The 22,746-nt window shown below is 43.8% G+C and overlaps 2 protein-coding genes and 1 long non-coding RNA gene across 7 annotated transcripts in view; 2 read left to right on the plus strand and 1 right to left on the minus strand.

Annotated features, from left to right (window-relative positions):
- The window catches only part of LOC121659175 (T cell activation RhoGTPase activating protein), a 43,900-nt gene extending 43,584 nt beyond the window's left edge, over positions 1-316 (plus strand). For both annotated transcript variants that reach the window (XM_042017050.1, XM_042017049.1), the window contains exon 12: positions 1-316. This exon is cut by the window's left edge and continues 1,922 nt beyond it. The gene's annotated coding sequence lies outside the window, so the exon portion shown is untranslated.
- An 8,489-nt stretch (positions 317-8,805) lies between these two features.
- LOC121659197 lies at positions 8,806-13,051 on the minus strand. Its single transcript, XR_006014203.1, has 3 exons — positions 12,964-13,051; positions 11,960-12,450; positions 8,806-11,685 (listed from the first exon to the last, which is right to left on the minus strand). It is a non-coding gene; the product is annotated as an uncharacterized LOC121659197 (long non-coding RNA).
- RSPH3 (radial spoke head 3) lies at positions 12,351-21,372 on the plus strand. Of its 4 annotated transcripts, XM_042017097.1 has the most exons (8): positions 12,730-12,989; positions 13,174-13,261; positions 14,557-14,698; positions 15,165-15,310; positions 15,861-16,064; positions 17,092-17,254; positions 18,319-18,405; positions 20,673-21,372. In XM_042017097.1, exons 1-8 carry the CDS (start codon positions 12,745-12,747, stop codon positions 20,861-20,863), a joined length of 1,266 nt encoding a protein of 421 aa, XP_041873031.1. In that variant the 5' UTR covers positions 12,730-12,744; the 3' UTR covers positions 20,864-21,372. The 4 variants fall into 4 exon arrangements, with proteins under 4 accessions (XP_041873032.1, XP_041873031.1, XP_041873030.1 ...); XM_042017098.1 differs by lacking the exon at positions 14,557-14,698 and having other exon boundaries at positions 12,351-12,989; XM_042017096.1 differs by having other exon boundaries at positions 12,764-13,261.
- The last annotated feature ends 1,374 nt before the right edge of the window (positions 21,373-22,746 follow it).

The raw sequence follows: 22,746 nt of genomic DNA on the forward strand, positions 1-22,746 counted from the left end.
AAAGAAAGAAAGAAAGAAAGAAAGAAAGAAAGAAAGAAAGAAAGAAAATCTTCAGGTTTGCTTTTTTGAGGACAACAAAAAAAAACTAACAACAAAAACTCCAATAAGGAAATATGCTACATTCCAGCTTTAAATAGTTAAAGCTCATTAAAAAAAAAAAAGACAAAAAGAAAATACTCGGTGGTGTCCTTATAACCTTGTAAAAATGACTGGAAGTGCAATGTGTTTTTATGGCTCAGCATAGCCTTAAACCAGGAGCAGGGAGACTTTTTTCTCCTGTGTAACTTCACTACAATAAAACATTTCTCTGCATGAATGCTTAACTGTCCATTGTCAGTTTTTAAAACATCCAGGCCATACACATACTGTACCAACTTTTATACTATTCTACAGGTACTGCAGGTCTGCTTGAATGACGTGGCATAGCTGAGTAGCAGAAAGAAATGACCAGCAGTATCACTGCTGTTGTTGTAAGAGGCTGCAGGCTACAAATCCCTCTCTTCAAGGAAAACAACTTCTGTTGTTACAACCATGTAACAGCAGTTAAACTGCAAAGAGGTGATGCTGCTCTGAAAGTGCAACACATTAAAAATGGCACACCACCTTCTCAAGAATGATGTTTTCCAGGTATGGGTGTTCCCAGGACACAGAGAAAAGGGAAGGAGGGTGCCTGACCTGAGAAGAAATTACATGAGAAAAACCATATTGGTAGTCTGCAACTAGAGAAAACGTCACTTCTCTTGGCCTCCCAAACCAGCACTCTGCCTCCAAGCAAGCTGAATGAGAGGGCTCTGATGCAAAAGGTGTTTACCTTTTTCTAGAATCTGCATCTCCTGGGCCACAGAATCAGTGAGGCTTGAGGTCCTCCTGTCCAACCCCACTGCCCAAGCAGGGTCAGATAGAAGAGGTTACCCAGGATCATGTCCAGACAGTTTTTGAATATTTCCACAGATGGAGGCTCTGCAACATCTCTGGGCAATCTATTCCTATGTTTGACCAGCCTCACACTGAAAAAGTGTCTACTTGCATTCAGATGGAATTTGATTGTATTTTAATTTGTGCCTATTGTCTCTTGTTCTGTGTTTAGTGGAATTATATTTTTCTTGTGTAAAAAACCAGGCATTTTACCTTCATGGAAGAACAAGTATGAAGAGATAATCCACGTGCAGTGAAAAGGCTCAGAAGCCATAAAACAGAAAACACGAACCTTGAAATGTAATCTAAAAACAATACAGCTCCTTCTTTGTTAAGTGACTCATTCTTTTTTGACTGTGAGAAGACTAAGTCTCCCAAGAAGATTCCTGCCCTGTAACTACACCAGAAAACCCAGGGAAAATAAGCACGGTCACTTCACCAGTGACAAGGAAAGTCTCTCTTTAGGTCTAAGATGTCCTAAGGCATATATGACAATCTCACTCAGAAAGTTCACCTGGGCTTAAATATTCAATATTGATGAGTATAAATCTTCCAGCTCCTGAATAAGAAAAAACATTTGGAAAAGACAATTTTCAAAAGGAAGAGAGAGAAGCTCTATACATTGTTAACAAAAAAGGGGTAAGGTGAAGGAGTTCTATAAAAGAGTGGCCTAGTCCCCTTCACCCTGCTCTTGCATTTCTTCAAGTCCAGCAAATACCATGATTAAAGAAAATCTGAATGCAAACAGACCCCAAAAGATATTTGCCTCCTCACTGACAGATAGCTTTTGACTTCCTTCACCCCTTCAGACTTGACTGTTTAGTCAGCATTATTTTCATGTCATGTATTTCCATAGAAGTGATTTTTCTTCTATGCAGGCAGATAAGAGATCTCAAAAGACTAGAATGACACAAGAAGTAGAGAACTTTGCTTCAGCACTTACTCATTGGCCTTTGGCTCAGAAAACCATTTCATCATACTCCCAGTCCACCCTACCACATTCTAAGACCCAGACCAACTACCCTGGACTCCAAGTGTAAGGCCCTTTAACTCCTGTATCCACCAAGTGGATTATCTGTTTTACAAGTGCCTTGCCAAAGCTGCCTTTTACTCCTCAGCCAGAATGATCAAACACCCGTTTACAACTGGGTCAGCTGGAGATGGGTTTTGGCACAAGAGTCGAATGATGACAGTCAGACTTCCACTCTCCACAAGTTTGTCCGTCATCAGTATTGCACCACTTGCTCCACACACAAAATTTTCTAATTAAATTTCATGAAGACACTCCAAACATACAGGGCAGGTAGAACTGGAAGAGGGAAAAAAGCAATATTAAAGCAGAAAATCCAAGCCATTGCCTTGTAAGGCAATGCTGGAATTAAGGCTGGTGATGCAGCTTGAATTCAGTTCCTTATGTTTGCAGCCTGCTGTTTTCAAACACATGGTTCACTCTATTCTTTCCCATAAGATGCACCTGTACCGGTAAGGAATCAAGGTTGTGCAGCAAAGGAGAAAACTTTAGTTCTGGCATTCCCCAGCATAGTCTGCCTAGCAGGCATCCACGTTTTGGACATACATCTGTGTCTCATTTGCCAGGATTTGAATGAGCAAACAGAAGAACAAAGGAGTTCCTCATGGAGTAACTCCTTCTTTAACCATGTTGTGCACCAGGAAGTTGCAAACTTGTTCTCTGCCACTTGAATTAGGATGGCAACTTACAGCAAAAGGATATTGTCATCAACTCTGTGGCCAAACATTAGTGAAGACTGAGAGAAACATCATGCCTGCAGGTTTCACACACAGGCAGACTGCAGGCATTCAAACACAGGTGCAGACTGCAGATGTAGACACACACATTTATTTATCTATATGCAAGCATTTATGTAAGCCTGTGCCTCATCTTCTGCACAGTCTGCAGAAAATGAGGCATAGGCTCTTATTGTCTCATCTCTCTGGACTACTGGGACTGAGCTGAGTGCAGGTGCAACACAGTTGTCTGAAAGAAGGTGTCCTTTCAAGTCATTTGGATATCTTAGGGCCATAGGAGTTTTCTAAGGCATCAAAAGTGGATAAAATTCCAGACATTTAGGTTGTAAAATCCTTCCCCAAAATCTTCTCTGACTGTGATGTAAGCTTAGACTTTCACCTTACATACACATGCTACATTTAGATACCTTAAGTAGGTCTGTATAATCTAGGGCTGACATTTCTACTGCCACCACAGAAAGGGTAACACTTGGGATTTTAGGCACCATCTATGCCTTCAAAAGAAGCATTCTTGAGCAGGTATAGGCCTTTCTGCTTGCCCCCCTGTCATGGGTTAGCAAAGCATAGTCCCGGAAGTGATGTTCTTGCAAAGGGATGCTTACAGCTCCTCTATAACCTGACAGAACCTATCAGCGGGCCAGTTTGAATATGGACAATTTTTTAAGCCACTTAAAGTTGTGACCGCCTCTGTGATCCACACTTAAGAACAGACAAACCCCAGGCAGACTCTCTCTCTCGTTTCCGGCGCTGGGACAGGTGGCTGTGGGCCCAGTGCAGGGGCCAGCGGGCCCGGCCCAGGCCCTGCTTGGGCCAGGCCGGGCCGGGCCACGTCCATCCTGGAGCTGATGGGCCCTGTTCCACCCGTGGCCCCCCCCACAGCCCGGCTCTGTGCAGATGGAGCGGCTCGGCTCCCCCTCTCCAGTGCGGCCAAGATTCAGCTGAAGCTGCCCTGCTGCCCAGCAAAGATCATGTGACCAACAGCAATAATCGACAGTCCAGCTGCAAGGCCTAGGTGAGATTAACACTTTTAGTGCTGTGAAGAGCTGAAAACCTTAGGGAGGAGAAAGAGGAGATGCTTAAAGTTGAAATTCTGTTGTAAAGCTATGAGGTATCAGAGTACCCGTTGTAATTTCATGAAGGCATGGGGGGTGGAGCGTTCAGCTTGTACTTGTGAGCAAAAGCACCTGCACTGAGATAGGCAGATGCTGAAGCAGCTATAATTTGATGAGAAGTTTGAACAGGGAGAGATGGAAGCGATGAGGACTTTTGCTCCAAATAGGAAAGGAGAAAACCTCAGTTCCTAGAGATGCTCCCAGAGATAGTCCTAGAGATGAAGATGAGGAGGACCCCTTGCTCCCAGGGAAGGAGGAGGGCCTCTATTCTTAGAGATGAAATGCCCCCAGAGATGGGTGAAGAGAACTTTTGTTTCTGAATGGCTCAACCTTAAAATTGTACCCCGGTGACTCAAGATTGGACCCTCGAAAGCAGTTGTAGGAAAAGCTGCAAGTCGGGGGAAGGGACTCCCACATGATGTGAGCAGAGAACCAACCCGGGCAGCTGTCTCGTTGTGATAATTTCTCCATAGTATGGGCAAGAGAGACTCCTCTTCCTAAATGAACTGAACAAGGTTATTATGGAAGTGGTAAACAGGCTGAACATCTCAAGGGTTGTCTTTTTACATTGTCAGGGGGAGAAGGGAGAAAGGTGGGGGGAGGAGAAGTGTTCTGAAGGTGTGGTATGATTTGTTTTTCCTTTTCTTTTTCCTTATTTTAGGTCTATTAATAAACTTCTTTATATTCTTTCAAGTTTTGTGCCTGCTTTGCTTTTCTCCTAATTCTTACCTCACAGAAGGTAAACAGTAATGAGTATTAACCAAAGGAGTAATGAGTAATGAGTAATGACCAAACCACTACACCCCCTCCAGAGTTTGGGGATTTCTGCTCCATCCCACCACAGAAGACCCTGACTCAGACCTCTACCTTCTCCACCTCTGACTCCTTATCTCTGCCTCATTTTTATTCCCTCTCCATTCCCAGCTTCCATTCCTGACCTCATCCAGCTATTTCTCTTTTAATCGAACAAGTCCCAGCTTTTGACTTGTTCTCAAAGTACCAATTCATTTCCTCTCCCTCCCTGGACCCACTTGTCTCAGTCAGCCAGTTTCAGTTTTCCCCTTCCAATTCTTCCACACTTCCCCCTCTTATCTGCACTGGTTGTTATTACAATAAGCCCCATCAAAACTCATCTAGTCTCAGTCCCATCCACATGCCTCACCTTGTTTTAGCCTCTGCAAATACAGAGAATCAGAGTAAGAGAAAAAAAACTCTCTGCAAGCTACAAGAAAAAAATACAGAATTTATAAAATCCAGTGGTGACCTCAATTCACAGCTGTAATCATGGAAAGCCTCAGGATGAACCTTCCACGGACAGAGGTCCTTGATTTTTTGGGATTTCAGCAAGCAGTCTGAACATCTCTTGTTGTGTGGAAATACGGGCTGTCAGCTATGATGGAAGGAGATTTGGAGCTAGGTTAAGGTGAAATAAGGAGTCAAAATAAGCCATTTCCCTGTGTCTCATGAAAGCAATTCACAAGCTATGGTGTAAGGGATATTTTTGGTAATTTGCTCATGTTCTCTGAGAAAAGGCATTGTCAGTAAATTTTTTTCTGCCTCTGCAAGCAAGGTCTTGGGGGAGAAACCTTCTCACCTGTCTGACTTCTTCTCAAAGCTGTTATCTGAAGGGCACTTATTTCTGGGAACTGTGAAAACTAAAGAGATAATGAATCCTTCACACCTGAGAAAGAACAACTTCTGAGCACTTAGCAATGAGGCACAAGAGAATTGTTACTGCTGTGGTCACTTTCTGTGATAGCTGCCTCAACATAACCCAAGAAAGCCTTTCACTAGTCACACTCACACAACAGAACTGCTGCTCTACATAAGATCTTTCTTCTGTGTCTTCCTCCCATGATTGCTACCTGTGTACCCCAGGCACAAGATGCAACACTGATGCAATATTTGCTGGTACAAACCCATGGCAAAAATATTAGTGGATGGAATTACACTGACCTTGCTGCCCACACTTTGTTTTTCACATATACCTCTTTACAACAAGGACAGCTGGCTTTTCCTTTTGTGTGTGTGCATTTGGCTCTTCAGAGTTCTTTATACTTGATGAAATAGGATTTGAAGTCTTCTTTGGACATCGTGTAACCAGTGGACAAGACTGCACACCCTGCATTGACAGGTAGTATTAGGGAAGGTAGAGCATCCTGTTGGTCACCCAGAACTCTGTTGCTTTTGGGATTGAACCACTCTGTAGGATGTGACTGCGCTCCACAACTCTTTCACTTAAAGCCAAGAACTTTGGAGGTTTTTTTGTGATGGGATTGTATCTCTTTGGCCTTTTGCTTAGAACTAGATCTTTAATTTCTTGTAACACTAAAGCCAAAATGGATAGTTTGGGGATTCTGCTTGGGTTATGTATACTTTAATGTTAAATTGATGTTAAAAGTTAATAACAAAATTACTGCTTCATAGCTCAGTTACATACTGTAGGGAGTTCCACACAGACGGTTTTTTACATAATGTTCCCTCTTGCAATATTGCTATCTAATGTCTCCAATTATAGCATGGAGAAGTATCACAGCTGACAAAAATCCCATCTGTGTTGCTTTTTATCTGGGAATAGGAGTTCTTATTTCTGTACTGCCTGTTCTGGTTTTGGGGCTGATACATCACAGGAGACCAGGCAGTTTGCTGCAGCACCACACCAGGTTATTCCCAGGCTGACTCATTCCTTGTTCATAAACTGCAAGTGTCAATTTCAGCTTCCCATCGTTACCCAGGCAGGTCTCTTAAACTGAGAAAAGAATATTACTTTTATCACAGTGAGGCCACTTGGCTATCGCAGGGGTGAACTCTGAATAAATAAGAACACGATGCTACCCTGGTAGCATGAGTCAGACCACAGTTAGTGTGGCTATCTTGTGTTTCCAGGAGGACAATTTCTGACTACAGGAAAAGGAAACCCACCTTGGGCAGGCATTTGGGTTACATTTTTCTCTGAATTTTGTTAGAAATCAGTCCTTATCACATGTGTCATCAGAACAGAGTGAAAACTTCAGATGAACTTCTGAAAGCTAAAAATTCAGAAGAGGGAGCAACTTTTTAAATAAAAAGTCTGACAATGATAGAGAAAAATCCATGGGAAAAGAGCAACCACTGTTGGAGAAGTGATATAATCCTCATATGGGCAGCTGACTATCATATATGTAGCTGTCTGCAAGTCTCTGTGGATGCTAAGTAAACAATTGTTTTTTTCTGTCTCTCTGTTATTCAGAAATGCTAATTATCTAATAATAACTTTTTCTAGAAATACATAGCTTTTATTGTTTTAATAGTTTTGCCATTTATTTATTATTTACCAATTTATTTATTTACCAATTATTTACCAATAATTTATTGTTTTACCATTCACTGTGATAAATGCATCAATTTAAATTTCACTTCTGAGTGAAACCTATTCCAAATTCTACCTGATCTTCTACTAAGGAAGAGGAAACCACAGATTATTCTCTAACTGAGGTGTCAGCACATAAGTCTGAACAAATGGTTCACAAATTCTAAACACAGTTGACTCCGTTGAGCTCTGCTTCCTCTGATGGGTAATAATATGAAAAGGTGTCTATGAAGGGTTTCACACTTTCTAAACAAAACCTGCTCTTCAGCCAACAAGTCTATTTACAGAACTGATCCAACGGCTGCTCAAAACTCTTCCTTCCTACAACCCACAAACCTCCCACCAACCTCCTCGACAGATGCAACAGTCCGTATTCAAGCCTGCACCTTCAGTATCCCACAGGCTATGCTGAAAATTACAAAACTGTATTTAAAAAAAAAAAAATTACAGCCAAATCCAAGCAGTTTCCAAGTCAGGTGATCAGAGAAGATGCTCTTACAATACAGATTAGGGATTTTTCTGTTCTTCCACATACTTGCTGCACAGTCTTGGGCCATGCAGTTCTCTCTCCATTGTAAAGCTGTGACTTCACACAGCAAGTGAACCTGTGCAGCTGTGCCTGCAATACACCAACCAGATTTCTTCAGTACAACTGGTGACCAGGTGAGACAGCAACCACAGTATCATTCAACAACTTCTCAGGGTGCTGTACTCTGAGGAGTACACAATGTTACATGGTACAATACAGAGATGCACACCCATCTTGTGAGCTACAGACACCAGAAAACATGGCATTTGAGAAATCCCTGGGTGTGAGAAAGAGCAGAGCAGCCACTAGTTCTCCAGAGTTCATCAGGGAGGATGATCTTGAGATAAAGACTAGAGACTTGTAGTTAGGGTGTTCAACATCCTGGTCTGCTTTTTCCAAAAGGCCTCCTACCCAGTGCAGTTTTTGGACTGTGCAGTTTATCTCAAATTAAGCACAGGTGATACTGATCTGCCTCCCAGAGATGTGATAAAGGGTAATTTATATCAAGATGGACAAACACCAAGACTACAGTGAAGGAGCAACAGAAGCAGATCAGACTTGTGTCTTACTCTGCAAGTTTAGTGCATTTGAACAAGTGCCCTCAATACAGGGAGATGAAAAATAAGGCAGAACTTCCTGGGGCAAAAGGATGGAGTGGGAGAGCCCTACTCAAGACAGGGAGAGGTAAGAAGGGGCTGGAGCAATATAGCAGCACACAGTCTATTTGAGCTTAAATAGGAAGGTCACCAACAATTGATTTTTCATTTGGCAACTGTAATGAATGACAGTTTAAAATTCAGTGTGCTCCACCCTCTAAAGTGCTTTGTCACCTCTCCATAATTTTTTCTAGTCACTGTCTCTGAAAGCACATGGTGGCAAAAGGCAAGAATGCAGCCCCAAGAGCAGGCTTGTACCACTGAAAAACAAAGTTTGTGGGGAACATGGAGGGAAGGCAACCTAGGGAAAATGGTGCTGAGAGTCAGAGGTGAAGTGGTAGGGGGAAACAGCATCGTAAATTTTGGCTGGAAACCACAATTAATAAATTCTGGTTCTTCACTAGTGTTAGAGAAATTAAGGTCTTGAGAACCAAAACTTTTCAGTCCTGCCCAACCCCACAAACACAGAACTGCTGCTGCAAAGAAAAGGAAGTTTAATAGCTTGGGTTGAAGATACGAGTGATAGGATCTGCACTTTTTTCTATTCATGTTTACATATCAACAACCCTTATTAAAAATATATTGATGTCCCCAGCAGAACTCAGGTTTAGCTCCAGTATTTATTTTTCCTTCTATGTCTCTCACCCATCAAAAATCTCAGGTTGGCACATTATATTTTTAAAGCTAAGTGTCTCCCTGCTAGGACCAGGCCTGTTTATCTCTGACACACTGAATCCAGCACCTACTAACAGCAGCCAAGACACCATCTGTGATCTGGCAGACACCACTGATACAATACTGACACAGTATTGCTAATTTTCTTTGATCACGTCACTGCAGCAAGCTGAAATAGGTTTCAGGGCACTTCTATTAATTGTTCTCTCACAGCATCAGGACAAATAGTTCATATACACCTCACTTGGGCTCTGTGATTCTTTCATCTTTTTAGTCACACTGATAGCTCTCCACATTTGTTTTGTGTTTTTTTGTATTTCCATCAGACATCTCAGGGCATTGATTAGCAGCAGCATGATGATTTCTGAGATTTTCAAGGCTACTACAAGCATCTCCATCCCGGTAGATTTTCAAAAGCTGTCAGGAGAAGGTCCTGACCAATCTGATATATCTTTGAATTTGTCCTGGCTTTGCCAAGAGGATTACACTAGAGACCTCCAGTGTCCTTTTCAGTCTAGATTGCTCTGTGCTTCTTTCATGTCTATTTGAAAGCAGTGGCATTTTGGCCTTAAATAGATTACTTCTAAGACTGGGAGATCCATGCCTTTAACTGCAGGCTCAAGAGGGTAAGAATCATAGATTAAAATTCCATCTCAGGGCCATCGAGAACCAAATCTAAACCAAATTTCATATAATTACACAGTTTTACACCAGGGAAGCATTCCTGTGATTTTATAAGCAGCCATGGTCCTCCAGACAGAGAAAATGCTCTAGGAAAGCATTATGCCCCTCTCTGTCCTTCCTTGACAGTTAAACATTGCCTATACCCATAAACCTCCTTCCTTTCTTAGTTATGAGACTAAGTTGCAGAAAGTTAAGATGGTAGAAACTGGACTCAGCTGGTCTGCTCAGCATTGTGTTGTATGATGCACTGTGGCACAAGGTCTCTCAATCTAGCAACATCCAAGCTAGGGCCACAGGAAGACCCAGGCTCAGCACTGTAGATCCCTTTTATTGTATTTCAAGGTGTCATTCACTAGTTACAGAATGCATCCCAAGTGTTGCAGGAAATAGTGGGTGTACATCTTCTGTTACTACACACTGGCACCTTCACATTTGCTTTGCTGTGAATAAACTTGTTTCACATCCAAAAAAAGAAAGCCAAGGGCATGCCATAAGGCATGGTACAATGCCAGGAGATTCTCATGAAAACGAACAAACAAAAAAGTATGTTTTGGCTCCAAGGCCTTTTAACAGACCCATAGCAAACCTGGAAGGAGATAAAGCCCTTGTTCTGCAGCTTTCAAGTCAACTGAAGGCACTTTAAAAGACCTTTCTTAGCTGCCATATGGGATACGGGCTGATTCATTCCTTGCTAGGTAGGCCCATCTCCCAGGCAATACCTCTGGCACTGCTGTCGTGCAGGTCCAAGAAAATCCTCTAAAGCATATGTGAAACAGTCATTGCTACTGTAAGGTCCAGAGAGCAACTAATGGCAGCAATCTGATTACAATCAACATGTTTTTGGATCCTGCTCCACTCAGTCTTGTGATGACGCAAAATGTTCCAGAACTCACCAGCTATTTTTAGCCAAAAAACCAAAAAAAACCTCAACAACAAACCAACATAAAAGGGGCCAAGGGAAAAAAGCTTTTCTGGGCATAGCTTTGTCACTTATAAACCTGCAGAGACCTTTGCACTGAACTGCTAACTCAGGGGGTAGCAGTGTTTCACAGAGATAAGGAGGAGAGTCACTGCCATTCAACCAGCGAACATATTAGCTGAATGAGAAATTCTCCCAAAAAGTGAGACACCAGCTGGGGCCAGCTTAACAAAATGAACCTGTGATGCAACACCTTCATCTTCACAAGATTTGTGTGCAATAGGTAACAGGCAGCTCCTCAGGAATCCTTGCTCCAGTGGTTACAGGCCATCTTCTAGTTGCCCTCCTCTCCAGTCCGTTCCAGCCCAATTTCTAGGGTTGTTCTGCAAGCACACTCTGGACAGGTATAGACTGACATTTTTAAGGCTATGCTGCAGCTGTTTCTCACGTGAACAGAAACACCAGATCTCTAACAATCTTGGAAAGGTCTACCCAGATTTCAAGTCCCCCGTCTAACAGCAGTAGAGCCAACCATAAAACCAAAATTAAATTTTCAGAAAATATGAGTCAAGTTTTCAAAATCAAAGGATTGTATTGGTTCTGGTCAAATTTAAGGACCATAGTACTCTGGCTTGGCTGGATCGAGAACTCATTCATTAACTTTGCTTGCCCAGACCCAAGCAAATATTGAAGGACTTCTCTCCCCTCCTACCCCAGTGACACTTGCACTGTACTTCTGCAGGCCCATATCCACTTGTCCCACCACCCAGCTAGCAACAGTGGAGTCAACACAATTCCCATTCCTCTATTGACTCTGCAAGCTGCCCAATAATAAATGACGAAAACATTCTTTTTTTCCCCCTTGCCTCCCACACCTGGCTTTTTGGCAGGCTTTTAGTTTGGGGTGGGTTTTTTAACTTGTTTTTCAAATAGTTTCTCCTGCTCCACAGGATGCTTCCCCCATGCCTTTGAGGCCTCCTGCGAAGTACTCTCTGCTGTTTCCAGTTTTTTGCCTGGGACTGTCTACTCGGGGCTGTGGTGGAGCACAGATGTCTGCAGCAGTAACTCAGATGTCTGAGCTGAAATAAACAGAATTTAACACGTGAATTACATTTAAACCAAAGGTTTCAGAAACAAAGGGCATAGGCTATTTTATATGCTAAATCTTGCTAAATAATCAAGGCGTATCCCTACTCACAGAGGTTGAAAGGCTATCACTGTATCAGTAACCCTGCAATGCTTTTATGTTTCTCTTAATGGAAAATTTTTCCAGAAGCTGAAAACACCTCCTCATGATTTGCCCTGGCAGGGAGTGCATCTCACCATGGGTGGGATGGCATAGTGAGGACTCACCTCATCTTGTATCTGTCCTCACAGGACACCTTTACAGTATCCAAATCTCCAGCTTGTGTGGAAAACACAAATTTGGAGTGCAGCTGTTAGAGCCGGTACTTCCAGGACACCAGCACTTAAGCCACCAGCACGCCATCCAAAAGGGTTTCGCGACCCCCCAGCCAACCTTCTCAAGCCAGTGCTAGTGCAGGTCGGGTTAAGGCACCTCGCGTTTCCCGGGAAAGCTGCGAGTCCCTGGGGAGTTTATCCCGAGGCGGCGGGAGGACGGTGACACCTCGCGGTCCGACGCTCTCATTGCCTCGGCCAGGGCGGACCCCGCAGCGCTGCCAAGCCCAACCCGCTGTGGGTTACGGTGATGCTTTCCCAGGGCCCGGCGGGCCGCCTCCTCCCGAGGCTTTGGCTCCGTCCCGGCAGGAACAGCTCCGTGAGGGGCGAGGCCGCGCACAGCAAAGGGAAGGCTCCGGGGTGACCTGGCCACCGCATTCCAGTACCTGAGAGCCAACAAGAGAGCTGAGAGGGGCTTTTTACAACGGCATGTAGTGACAGGACAAGGGGGAATGCATTCAATCGGGAAGAGGGTAGATTTAGATTGTATTTTAGGAAGACATTGTTTGCTGGAAGAGTGGTGAGGCACTGTAGCAGGTTCCCCAGAGAGGCTGAGAATTCCCCACCCTGAAAGTGTTCGAGGTCGGGCTGGATGAGGCTTTAAGCACCCTGGTCCAGTGGGAGGTGTCCCTGCCCATGGATGATCCTTAAGGCGCCTCCCGGCCCGCCGCCACTCCGCGATGCCCCGAGCGGCCCGCGGCCACCCTCGCGCGCATGCGCCGCGCGTTGCCCGGGAGACGGACGCCGTTACCGCTCCCTCAGGCCGCGCCCGCCCCGCCCGAAGCCGGAGTCGGAGCTGCCGCACGGAGCCCACCATGGTGCCCATCCGAGCGCCCGAGCTGGACGTGCCCTACAGCTTCTGCAGCCAGCCCCGCTCCCTGCTCCCCCGCCCCAAGTACCGAGAGCAGTCCAACGCCGCCGAGACGTGAGTGCTGGTGTCCGGCGGACCGCGCCGCCCTCCGCGGGCCGCTGCCCCGCTGCCCTCCGCGCCTTTCCCCTCAGCCCAGCTCCCTGCCGGCCCTTCCCGGGGAGCGCAGCCCCCGCCGCCCTGCCTTTCTCGTGCCCGGCGTGCGGGGGCCGCAACCGGCGCTGTCTGTGCTGTGCCGCAGGGAGAAGGGCCCGCGGCGCTACGGCAACATCATGATCGACCCGAGAGTGGTGCGCGGAAACGCTTTGTCCATTCGCCTCCTACCGGAGGTATGGGGCTTTTTTAGTGTGGATCATACTACAGTTTTGTGGGAAAGTCATAGGGAGGGCAGCAAAGCTGTTCCTGATTTATAATTTTAACTACCGAAGCTGTAATTTTACTTCCAATGTTTCACGTAGTCACAGGCTCTCCAGTTAAACTAGCTTCTAACTGTTTCCAGCTCATTCTTAAAGCATGTAGTTTCATATGAACTTGTGCAGTTCTGATTTTTTCCTTCCCTTTGCGTACTTGATTCCTTCATTTTCCTTCTCCATTTCTTTAGTGTAATGGTCCTGAGCACAAGTCATTACTGGATAATCTGTTATCATATGCAAGGTGTCATCAGGGAGAATTGCAGCTCCTGGGAAATTGAGTCGTGGGGTAGAGTTTGGTTTTTCCTACCATAGAAGCAGAGCTAAATGGTCCAGCTGTATGCAAAAGCTGCTTGTGAGGATGCCAAAGTATTTTGTTTGTATTACTGCTATATACAATAGTATACAATAGTAAATCATGGAATCTTAGAATGGTTTGGGTTGAAAGGGGTCTTAAAGATCATCTAGTTCCACCCCCCTGCCATGGGCAGAGATACCTTCCACTGGTTGAGGTTGCTCAGAGTCCCACCCAAATGTGATACTTTGTTTTCAGAGAATATTTCTACATAGATAATTTGATCATATATGAACTTAAAGCAGTCTGTATTTTTTAAAGCTACTGTTGAAAATAGCTTTGTGTTGTTCAGTAGCTGTTTCTTAGAGTGAATTTTATGTAAGTTTTGTTTAAGAAGTTCAAAACTGATTTTTATCTCAGTCCATAGGTAGAGTACTGAGTAGAAAAGTTATTGTGAGTTTCTTTTGTTTCATCAGCAATAATTGGTCCTATAATTTTTATCTAGCAAACAATTCTGTTCATAATATGATAACTGGACGTAAGTCCATTTGACCTCTCAAAATTTGAAAACTCTTACTTGTCAGAAAAAACCACACCATTTTAATATACTTTATCTTACAAAGTTCTGTATACAATATTTACTTTCACATAACAAATTAATTAATTAATTACTCAGTGTGATATGCCATTATTATGTGTCTGTAGGCAGCTAGCATTACTTACTAATTTCATGCCATACAGTCTTTAAGTCAACTGAAAATATGGGGCCAGGACCCAGTAAAGTAAATCCAAAATACTAGATAGCTAGCATTAAAATCAAAGAGCAACCTTCATTTTTCTGTAGAGGCAATTGAGTATCATTTTCAAGTACAAAGTTTATTCTGTTTTGTGGGTGTTTTTCTTCTTCACCCCTGCTCAGAGTACCCAGCCCAGTACCCCTGAGGTTAAAAAGCAGAGGAAAGCACAGAAAAAATTACTGGCCAGAAAGCTTACACACGTGCAAATCCAACCAGGAACGCCAGAGCCTGTGGAAGGCAGAGAACATGTTCATGTGCAGACAGGTAGAAGGCTGCCTTTTTTTCATATCCGTCTGAAAACAAAAACTTGCTGATCTATATTCGCTTGCTAAATTGGTGATGAAGTTGGATACAAGGATAAGTTTAAATCATAGAATGCTGGAATCAGAGGTTCTAAACTTGTTAATTAGTGACATTTTCCCAGAAGGTCTGTTTTTCAGCGTACATTCTTGAACATTAATCAAGACTTCTTCATATATTTCCATTTTCAGTATAATCAGAGAAGTTTCATATATGCTTAAAATTGAAGGTTTTAAAACTTTTGCTTAAGGTGAACTACTGACCTATGCAGCAAACTGACCTGTGTTTTGAGAGGCCTTTTTTTAAACTTTATAGATAACATTTTATTGCACTCTTTGGATGTAATTCAGAATGTAGAGTCATCAAAAACAGTTGAGAGATAAAATAAAAAGAATCCCACTTTGAGTATTCATTGTGCTTTTGTTTCTAGAACTGTATTTGGAAGAGATTAGTGATCGGATAATAGAGGTTGATGGAGAGTGTCAAACAGATGAATTTTTGGACAGACCACCCACTCCACTCTTCATACCAGCCAAAACAGGAAAAGATGTGGCCACACAAATAGAAGAAGGGGAGGTATGAAGTCAGGTCCACAAGTGCCGTCAAAATATATCTCCCATACAAAACACATTTTTGATACAAAATTGAAATAGAAACAGAAAGGAACTAATCCTCACAGAACATGCAAAAAAACCCCAAACCCAACTCACCAATGTCTGCTTTGAGGTTAAGTGTAAAATTAAGGAAGATGTGTCTCCATGTGCACTGGTTCTGCTGCTTTCAGCTATGAACTACAGTGTTGAGAAATGCTCTCTTCTGTAAAACGTGTCCAGCCCAAGAAGGGACTGGGAACACAGAAATAGGGTCCAGGGAAGTGCTTGGCAGTCCGCACAGGGGCTGTGGGAGGGTGTGTGGTGTCTCACTCCAGCCCACTCACTACTTAGCCCCCAGCAGCACTCATGATTCTCTCTGCCTTAGCTGACACTGGTCCCCCACCTGCACCTGCATTTATCCAGCCGGACTTCAGTACAAGGGCTTTTTTATCCTTTTTCTCCTTGCCAATCCTTGTTAAGAGTAATTGTGATCAAGGGACATTTATCTCTGTTTTTCTGACTCCCATCCTCAGTTGTTTGACTTTGATATTGAAGTTAAGCCGATCCTGGAAGTGTTGGTTGGGAAAACAGTTGAGCAGGCTTTGCTGGAAGTCATGGAGGAAGAAGAGCTGGCCCAGCTGTGGTCCCATCAGCGTGCCTTCGCAGAGCTGCGTAATGCAGAGTTGGCTGAATTGCAGCGCTTGGAAGAGCAGGATAGGCGAATCAGAGAGGAGAAGGTAAGCCTTCCTCAGGGCAAGGCCTGTCTGAATGATGTCAGAAGGGAGAAAAACATTTCCAGTGCGGAACGACAAGCTGTGATATAAGCTGGGTATGCCCAAAAGGGTACTGTCAGCTTTGATATACCTTAAAGCATTTTGGTGACATACAGCTGCACTCTGCCACTTGCTCTCGTACAACAGCATCACACCGTTGTGTTTACTTGGAGCAGTCATACTTGAGTGACCTGGTGTAGTTGGACACCTGGTCAAAAGGCCAAACCCAACAGCATTTTCTTCTGTACCTGGTGCAGCTGTTTCTTAAGCCTTTTCATTATAATAACTAAACAAATAGAGTGCTTGGAATTAAGAGAGACACCTAGTCTTTCACACCCAATGCATGCACTACTCTGTGTGCACATGTACATCTCAAGATCGCCAAGTATTATGCTATATTAATAATATTTAGTAAATAGGAATAAACAGAAAAGGCAAGACTTAATTACTTACTATTCATCAGCTTTGTATAATTGTGTGTTCTAATGTTTTCCTGAACTAATTTGAGTTTTAATCTTTTTGTACATGAAATAGGATATAATATTGGAAGATGAAAAGTTTGGGAAATACTTATCCAACTTCATCACATTCCAAGGCCAACAAACAGCTTGATCTGCAATAATAAAGCAAAAAGTCATGAGATTAATGTGTACTAAGGCATCAGAAAAGGGTTTCATTTGGCCAGCTGTGATGCCTTTATTTTATAGACTTGCCATAATCAGAAAAAGAATACTACAGAAATGTGTTTCCCTGTAATTTGGGGGTATTTTAATACTCCATAGATAAAGTACAAGCTTGCTTTCAAGCACTCTTTAATGAAATCTTTAGTGAAAGTCAGAGGCTGCAAATACCAGGTAGAGATCATAATTACCTGTACTTTTGACTATCTTTTTTATTTATGAGACACACACTGTGGTAATTCTTCAAAATCTAGATCAAAGGAGTCACAGCTAAAGGCCTCTAAGTTTTACATGCATAATTGCCGTGACAGGAACGTCGCAGACTTGAGCACCTGGAAAAGCTGAGGAAACAGAAAGAGACTGCAGAGAAAGTTGCAGCTCGGGCATTCGCTCAGCGTTACCTGGCTGATCTCATTCCCTCAGTCTTCAACAATCTTCATGCCAGTGGATTTTTTTATGACCCTATAGAAAGAGGTTTGTTTTGTTTTTTTGTTTTTAAATATGTGAGCAAGGTAATATAAAGCTCAAAACAACCATGAAACACAGCATATTGTCCTATTATTTAGAATAATGTCATAAGACTTTATTAATTTACATTTGTGGCTGAACTCATAGTTTTAACACAAACATTATTGATCATCTGTACAAATAGTGAAGAATAAGTGAGAGCTGACACTGTGACAAAGAGAAGAGCTGCTTTGGAACTGGAGAGAAATAAATGGGTGGTTAGGATTGAGAGAGAGAGAGATCCAAATTGAAGTACATGTATTTTTATAGAACAGACAAATCAGTTTGCCATTCTGAATATTTTGTAATGATTATCAGAACAAGGGAGAAATTAGTCAATTAGAATTGGGCCCAGAAAACAATTTTGGAGTTGTATATCAGTGGCTTCCAAGCCACTAGAATCAGCAGCACTTCTTATGAGCTACCTTGCTCCATCCCACTTCACCAGTCTCCACATGGGCACAGACCACAGCTTGGGAATGGTTACACGCTCGCTAGGATAAATCATGGGGTCAGTGCAGAAACTGAGTGTGGTTTTCAACCAGGGCAGGCTTTGGGATCACAGTGTACAAATAGTATCATTTGAGAAATACACGGGTAAGCAAGAACTCCTTAGTCAGAGAGAACAAATGCTTTCAACAGACCAGAAGCCAAATGTCTTTGGAAAGTGAGGCAGGAAATGTTATTCTCCTGACTTGTTCAGGATAGTTATTTGGATCTCACTAGAACATGGCTGTGTATCTCATCTCTTCTGAGCCCTTCAAGTGTGCTAGACCTCTTTGAAAACAACTGCAGTTGAGAGGACTCTGCTCTGAGTCTGTAACGATGATGAACCTCAGTAAGAGAGGTTGGAGGTAAGAAACCAAACATCATCTGAGAGATTTTGTCTGACTCTTACAGAGCAAGTGCCTTTTGGCAGGGGGGGTTCATCCCTTAATTGTCATAGCAAATAAAAACAGCCACCAAGTCCTGTTGGTCATCCTTTATAAAGTGATGTTTTCTTTTTGTTTCTTCCTGCTAAATTCTTACAGATATTGAGACAGACTTCCTTCCATGGCTGATGTCAGAAGTGGAAGAAACACTACAGAGTAAGGTTCTGGGAAGGATGATGCTTGACTGTAAGTTACCAAATCCTGGAATGTAATCTGGGCTGCCTGATGTTTTTGATTGGTTTTTTGCTGATCAGAACAAATGTCACATTTATATGGTCACTGTGGGTTAAGGTAGTGATGCCTTAAGAGGCCTCCTAGACACAGACTGGACAGGAGTAAAAGAATAAAATAGGTATTTATTTGAAAAGCCTTCAAAGGTACACCCTGGGAGCCACAGGCTATTGCCAAAAATGAACCCCAAGATGGACGACAGGTCACGAGTTCTTCACACCTTTATAGGTTTGGTTCATTTGCATATCAGGGTTAATTCTCCAGTTAAAGCTTCAGTTCAATGATGTAATTTCCCCTCTGCTGGCCCCCCTTAGAAGCTCTTTGGATTATACTTTTTGGGCCTAGGATGGTCTGGGTGACCTTGGAGAGCAGGCCTGGAGAGGCTTTGTTATGTCTACCTAGCACAAGTGAGCAGAAACTAGCAAGCTACAAGAAACCTCAGAGTTACACTCTAGGCAGTACAGAATCAGGAAAATATAAAAGTTAAAACCTAGGCATCAGTAGGAGGTGACATTTTAGGAAAAGCTCCAAGTACCCATGGCTTTTTGTGTTGGGGGTTTTGTTTATTTGTGTTTGTTTGTTGGTTTGGTTTGGGTTTTTTGCTATATTAACATCTTTTAATATTGGAAAACTACTACTACATACAAGTAGGTAACTGATATTCAGCTGAAACAATGGAAGTGTCAGTCATGCTGCACTATCCACTCTCTTCTGGCTTTATACTGTTTGAGATGTGTTAATGCTGGGAGATACAACACATATGTCAGGACCAGAATGGTTAAAGAACACAATTGGTTTTTTCTGCTATAAAGCTTCTACTTCCTCTGTGTTACCCAGCCACCACTGCTGTAGTGTTCTCTGTAGTGCACCTGAATGTGCTAGTGGCAACCGAAAAACCCACCTTGTGTACTGCCACATATATATCATGAAAGTCTCTTAATCTGCTTGTGTAAGCTCCCAGGGCTATGGATTATTCTCCTGCATGAAAGGAGGATGATGGCAGGCCATGGTTGACTAAAAAGTGAGGTGACCAATATTTTTCATCAAAACAAGGGCTTACCTCCTTATCAGTCAATAGTCATGTCCTTGCTTTTGAAATAGATTGAAATATCAGTCTTCTTTTGGGCTAGTTCAAACTAAATATTTGGGCTCTTTTATTAGTTCAGAGGCTGTAGTTGAAACACCTGAAAAACCTGGACTCTGTCTTGTGTAGAAGCACAAAAGTATGGTATATGTGTGCCCAGCAGTGTGCTCCTAGATCAAACCACTTTTTACAGTTGCATCTTCATTCCTATAGTTTTCCTCTTGCTGGGATTTTGGGTTTGTGTTACAATTGTGTTTGCTTCCTTTGGGTTTATTGTTAGTTTAATCAGGACCCTGAACTTTATTTTTTAAGGTATAATATGATTTGGACAGTTACAGCTTGTCTGTTAGGTATTTTATGCTGATACATGTGCCAGTAAGTACACTCAAGGATCACTTCTTCATGTAGCTCTTCAGAAGGAAGGGAAATTTCTCTTATTTTAAGAAAAAAATAGTCTGAGTACTGAATAAACATCCTAAGGAGAACGTTGCTGCAGGATACAGTATTGATGAGAATATCTATAATTTTCTTGTTAAATCTGTTTAAGTTTTTAACCAGATATCATTGTCTTGCTCCAGTCCTAAGACATACCTGGGGCAGGCCAGTAAGTAACGTAAGCAGCCCATTTGCTATTTATCATCCATATTTCCTGACTTATACCCACTCACCCACTGTAGAGTAAACATCATCTCTGCAAAAGGAACTGCAAATCATATTCCTCAAATTTTGTAGAGGATATTTAGTGGCTTCTATATCCTCTTATGTAGAAACATAGGGAAAGTCTCTAAAGATCCATTTTTAACCTATTTGAATGAAGACGGCCCAAAACATCACCTTGTGTGTAACGTGACTAGTCCTTGTTTGTGGGGGGGTGACCTGCTCTGGGAGTGAGAAGCAACTGTGAGGAAATCAACAAAAATACCCAAGTGCACTCTTTCAAATTACTGCTGTGAGTGTAAACCAATCATTTGGCTACAGCAGCTGAAATGTTTTTTCTCAATTAGGTATTCCTTCATTTTTAGAGTTACTTCAGGGTTCTTTCTCTATGTAAGGATTTATAGGTCAGTAATGTATTAAAAAATCTCAAATTATAGGGTTTTTCCTCCATGTTTGTTAATGGTGGCTATCTCTGTTTCAGCCTTGATTCGTGTGGTGGTTGAAAAACGCTTAGATGAATTTAGCCATCCACCTCCATCTGATCAGACAGAGGCACCTGCTGAAGAGCCCAGGGCAACAGATGCAGCTCCCCAGGTGTCTGGTGAGGCAGATGCTGCTGAGCAACCAGTTGCAGAGAAAGAAGAGGCTGACCAACCTGTTGCTGAGGAATAGCCTTCAGATTCCACCTCTTCTCAGTTAGAATAATCAGGTCAAGAAGGAGCACTGGATTAGGAAACTGAGTGACAAACAGGCAAGTCATCAAGTAAATGGAGACCAATGGCTTAGAAACAAGGAATTAATTCCTATCTATTTACAGGTATTGTGCCCTAGTCATGCTGAAGGATTAACCTAAGCAACAGTAGAGCATTAAAACATGTTTTCCATATGCTGGAATTGCTGACTTCAGGCTGTAAGAATCAAGAGAGAAGATACTAGTGCAATGAATGGCAGGGAAATTTTGTCTCCTTTTACACAATCCAATCCATCAAAAACCTGGGAGGTTTATGGTTGAAAAGAAACGCTGTCCCACAGCCTGTGCTAGAAGGTTGTGAGAAGGATGTTGAGCGCATCATAATAACCTTTGCAAGTGCTTTGATAATGTTCTTGGAAGAATATTTCCTTGCTTTCCTTATTTTGAAAGGTAGTTACTACAGCAATTAAATAAACTGCTTTTCACTCGTGTTAGTCTTTCCTTTCCTCACACAAACTTGAATGGACATCTCAGCAGTCAATAGAGCCAAAGCAGCTGTTCCTCAGGCTTGTCAGGTTCAGAGTTACCGCCCCTGGGAATTTCTGCCTGCGCAAAATCCTCCTTAGCATCCTCTCTTAGAGCCCCTCCTGGAGGTGAGGGGCTGGAACTACATGCTAAGTCCAGTCTCGGTTTTCTTTGTAATCGTTCTTTCCTGCCGGTTCACTGGAAGCAGTACCAGACATGACTGACAAAATGTGCCTTCACTGCCACGTGTAGTTAGTTGTCTGTTCACAGGCCAGTTCCACAGGTGGGGCAGTCCCCCTCACAGAAGTACATCTGTGCTACTTTGCAGCAACACCGTTTCCTTGCTGGGTCAGTGTTCCCAGGAGCAGCTGTCCCCGGCAGGCAGGTAGGGCCGCAGGGTGGACAGCTCTGCGCCCACGGTGGCACGGGGGGTGCACGGGGGTCTGCAGCTCCTGGGTGTGCGTGCAGGGGGGAGCGGAGAGAGGCCAGAGGGAGCTGGCGCTGCAGGCACTAGAGGGCAGGACAGCCCACGGCAACCCGGCTGGAGAAACGGGTGGAAAGACACTGCTGGCGTCACCTATTGCACGTTGCACACCCTGCACTAGCGACACCCATCTCAACTTCCCTCCTCTGCTAAACCCCAATGGTGTCGAACTTTTGCAAAATTTACTCATTTATAACGTGAGGAGCCAACTTTTGAATCAGCCGGTGCAGTCCACACTGGCTCATAGAATGATAGAGTAGTTTGGGTTGGAAGGGGCCTTACAGATGATCTAGTCCAACCCCACCCCTGCTATGAGCAGGGACACCTTTCACTAGGTCAGGTTGCTCAAACTCCCATCCAGCTTGGTGGTAACGGAAAAGGTGGGATCATCTCCGCGGGGATGACCCGTGAGAGTACCAGAAGAAACAGCCACTGATCGCTTCAGGGGACGTGCACCCACTGCCCTCCCCTTCGGCCTGGGGGGTGCGAGTCTGCAACTGAACCCCAAGTCAAGGAAGCAAAGCCGGGACGTGTGTGCAGGACATTCTAAGTCCTGTGAAGTGCCTTCCTAGGAAGTTGTTAACCACCAGCAGTGCAGGTCAGGGCGTTCTGTGGATCCTCACCAGTACGGCCAACTCCGTGGCCACGGCAGAGGCAGTATCGGCGGCCGGACAGCCGCGGCACTCGCGCTCCGCTAGAGCAAGTTTCCCGGCAGCGCCGCCGCAGAGCGAGCGCTCGGGCACCACCGGCGGCGGAGCTGCACGCCCGCGCCGCCCCCGCGCTCCGCTCGGGGCTCCCCCCCGCCCCGCGCTGCCCCGGAGCTCCGCAGGGGCGGAGCGGGGACGGGACGCGGCG

The sequence above is a fragment of the Corvus kubaryi genome, unplaced genomic scaffold (assembly GCF_017639235.1).
Source record: "Corvus kubaryi isolate FWS band 111438036 unplaced genomic scaffold, C.kubaryi_AGA036_p1.0 split3-73, whole genome shotgun sequence".
Classification (NCBI taxonomy): Eukaryota; Metazoa; Chordata; class Aves; order Passeriformes; family Corvidae; genus Corvus; species Corvus kubaryi.

What these genes read in the sequence shown, in the direction of transcription:
- RSPH3 (XM_042017096.1), top strand. Translation starts at nt 12,779, where the DNA reads ATGCGCCGCGCGTTGCCCGGGAGACGGACGCCGTTACCGCTCCCTCAG. An exon ending in ACATGTTCATGTGCAGACAG is followed by an intron (nt 14,699 to 15,164) that starts GTAGAAGGCTGC and finishes TTTTGTTTCTAG; the next exon opens with AACTGTATTTGGAAGAGATT. An exon ending in CACAAATAGAAGAAGGGGAG is followed by an intron (nt 15,311 to 15,860) that starts GTATGAAGTCAG and finishes TCCCATCCTCAG; the next exon opens with TTGTTTGACTTTGATATTGA.